The 3384-nt window shown below is 59.8% G+C and overlaps 1 protein-coding gene across 1 annotated transcript in view; it reads left to right on the top strand.

Moving 5' to 3' along the window:
• Positions 1-1033: 1033 nt before the first annotated feature.
• The window catches only part of LOC108294168 (probable palmitoyltransferase ZDHHC11B), a 28551-nt gene continuing 26200 nt past the window's right edge, over positions 1034-3384 (top strand). Inside the window, exons 1-2 of the mRNA XM_017515933.2 lie at positions 1034-1250; positions 1481-1659. Coding sequence (XP_017371422.1) covers positions 1034-1250; positions 1481-1659 — 396 coding nt within the window. The remainder of the gene's footprint in view (positions 1251-1480; positions 1660-3384) is intronic.

Here is a 3384-nt window from a genome sequence, read left to right on the forward strand (position 1 = left end):
AAGTCTCTCTCTCTCTGTCGCCCAGGCTGGAGTGCAGTGTTGCAATCTCCGCTCACTGCAGCCTCGACCTCCCTGGTTCAAAGGATTCTTGTGCCTCAGCCTCCTGAGTAGCTGGGATTAGAGGCGTGTGCCACCATGCCTGACTAATTTTTGTGTTTTTAGTAGAGATGGGGTTTTGCCATGTTGCCCAGGCTGGTCTGGAACTCCTGACCTCATGATCTGCCTGCCTTAGCCTCCCACAGAGCTGGAGATCACAGGCATGAGCCCCATGCCCTGCCCAGGCACCTTGGCTTTGTTTAATGATTGCAAGTCTCTCAGGTCTCCCTGAGACATTCTTGTGTGACTCAAGCCCAGGGCCCTGCAGCCCCACATCCGCCTGGTGTCATGGTCCGAGGACCAGAGAGGAGCCGCCAGAGGCGGGCAGAGCCCCGAAGCATGTACTTTCACGACTGCAAGGAAGAAGAATTTTTAACTATTTCTCAATGTCTTTCCTCCCAAAGTAATACATTTATATCTTCATTTTCTCTTTGTTTTTTTGTTTTTTTTTCCCCAAAGACACAACAAGGACTTTGTGTGAGACATAACGAGGCAAGCCTTTTCCGAAAACTCTGGTAGAGACCGCCCCGGCCTGCAGGATCCCTCCACCTGCAGCGGCTACTGACCACCTTTCACTGCCCCAAGGTGACACCTCCCTCCCCACTGCCCTCCCTACCTGCCTGGCCAGGAGCGGCCGCAGGGCGTTCCTTCCCAGCCACTGTCCACCCGTGCCGAGGTCCCAGCCCCCAGAGGCCGTCTGGGCTTCCTGTCCTGCGGAAGGGGAGACACACAGGACCCTGTGGAGTGAGCTCTCTGGTCCTGCTCCTCTGGGAAACTCACAGAAGGTTCTCGGGGAGGTTCTGGCAGGTTTAAGTGTTGCACCTGTTAGCGATGGCTTATGAGCTCTTCTGGCATTGCCTCAGTTTCCCCCAGGAGCACCCCTCTGTTCAGTGTGGCCTCTTTCTGATGTGGGTTTTCCTCTCCCACTTGAGGAGTCATGGGTGAGCCTGTGTATTCATGGATGAGTTGCAGGACCTCTCGCTGTGTGGGGGTCATTGAGGGCTCCCCAGAACCCATCAAAGCCTCGGGTCTACTGAGGGGTGGCAGCACAGGCATCGGGGGCTTTGCCAGGGTCACAGCCCTGGACAGCCACTTCCCACAGCCACATGGCTCTGGCCGGGGTCAGATTCTGCAGCATGGCAGTTCACTCCCGTGTAGGGCCCTGCTCCATCTGCAGCCCAGCCCAGCTCGCTCCGCTGGGACGTGGCCCTGGGCAGTGCTGGGCTGTGGGCTGTCAGTGCCGGTCCTGGGGGCTGTGTTCCTAGTCCCCTGTGGTTCCCCTGACAGTGGCGGGTGGGGCTGGCCCTCCCTGGGGCTGATGGCATAGGTCCTCCCCTTCTCTTCCTGCAGATGGACACTCCCCGGAGTTCCGGCCCCACTTAAGCCACAGGCAATAGCACGAAGCTGGCCTCGCCACCGCAAATCTCCCGAGTGAACGGCTGTTCACCGCCTAGGAACGCCTTCCAGATAGTGTCCTGGACCGTCTTCCTGACCCTGTCCTTGGCCATCTTTGGGATCTTCATTCCCTTCCTATCTCACGTGTGGAAATACATTGCCTACGTGGTATCCTTTTCACCGTGGTGTGGTCTAAGCAGGAGGGGCTCCTGGAGGACCCTGCAATGGACCTGGTCTGGGGTCCAGGCCATGCCTGCCCAGTGGCACCAGTCACCTGCCCTAAACCAGACCACATGCCCTGCGCCTGCAGGTGGGCCCCATGGGCACTCATGCTCCTGCAGCCCCTGCTGAGGGTCGCGGTGGACAGGGCAACCACTGACTCTGCGTCAGGCTGTTCCCACACGACTCAGGGTTGACGTGGACAGGTCGGCCACCGACCCCACATCAGGCTGTTCCTGTGCGGCTGTGAAGGAGATCCGAGGCTGGGTAATTTACAAAGAAAAGAAGTTTAATCAGCAGACAGTTCAGTGGGCTCTTCAGGAATCGTGGGGCCGGCATCTGCTCCCGTGCTGGGGAAGCCTCAGGAGCCTTCACTCGTGGCGGAAGGTCAAGGGGAGCAGGCAGGTCACGTGGCCGGAGCGGGTTCAAGCGGGGTAAAGGGGAGGGAGGTCCTACACTTTTTTAAACAACCAGATTTCCCATGAACTCTGGGAGTTCACTCGCTACCGCAAGGACAGCACTGAGCTGCTCACAGGGACCCACCCCACGACCCAAACACCTCTCACCAGGCCCACTTCCAACCCTGGAGACTGTATTTCAACATGAGATGTGGACAGGACGCACGTCCAGAGGGTGCATGTGCCATGGGGGGAGCACAAAGGAAGGCAGGGGCAGAGGAGGGGAGGGGAATGTGCCTGGGGGGAGCCGTGGGGGGTCTGGGGGGGAGCAGCAATGCCAGGGCAGAGGAGGGGAGGGGGACACACCGTTGGGGGAGCCATGGGGGGAGCACAAAGGCCAGGTTGGAGGACTTTGGCCATTTCAGCTAAGGGGCCAATCCACGTTGTTCAGTGAATAATACTAAGTTTTAATGAGAAGGGACTTAAGGAGAATACTAAGCCTGGGCGAGGCACAGCTGAAGGTTCTGCCCCGATGTGGCCAGTGTATGCTGTGGAATCTGTTTCCAGGTGCAACAGAGTGTCCTGGTCAGCCCTGCGTGGCTGGCTCATGGCCAGAGGGGAGTTCACGTGGGTCCCCAGGGATGGCTGTGCTCATGGATAAGGCACCACCGGCTGGTTAGGAGAGGAGACGGCAGCGCAGAAGAGGGTGGGGGGCGGGCATCTGCTCCCATCATCTCCCAGCGGGTGGGGGCCTGCCTCTCCCATCATCTCCCAGTGGGCGGTGGGGGCCCTATGTCTGCTCCCATCTCTAGCATGCACGTCCGTGGAGCATGTGGGCTCTGCAGTACCCCCAGCCAACCATAGCATTTAGTAGAGAAACCGGGGGCCCCCTAGGGTGGCTGAGACATGAGTGTGTGGGGACAAAGGGGTCTGGGGATGGAGGGGCTGCGTTCAGTGCCCAGGGGCACTGGAGCCATATTTCTAAAGTGGGATGTGTCACTCCCCAGTGGAGCCTTCCTCAGTGGGGAAGCAGCCACACCACCACATGCTCCTAGGGCTGGGCCGTCCTGGGCAGCTAAGTGGCGAGCCTGGTGTGCAGAGTGAGCAGGCGCCATGGGGACTGCAGCCAGCCGGCCTGAGCGCCTCAGCCACTGGCTGTCTGGGGCTGGGAGTGGCCGTCTGGGAGTGGCCATCTGGGACTGGGAGTGGCCGTATGGGCTGTGAGTGGCCGCCTGGGCTGGGGGTGGCCGTCTGGGGCTGGGAGTGGCCGTCTGGG

The sequence above is a fragment of the Cebus imitator genome, unplaced genomic scaffold (genome assembly GCF_001604975.1).
Source record: "Cebus imitator isolate Cc_AM_T3 unplaced genomic scaffold, Cebus_imitator-1.0 Scaffold567, whole genome shotgun sequence".
NCBI lineage: Eukaryota > Metazoa > Chordata > Mammalia > Primates > Cebidae > Cebus > Cebus imitator.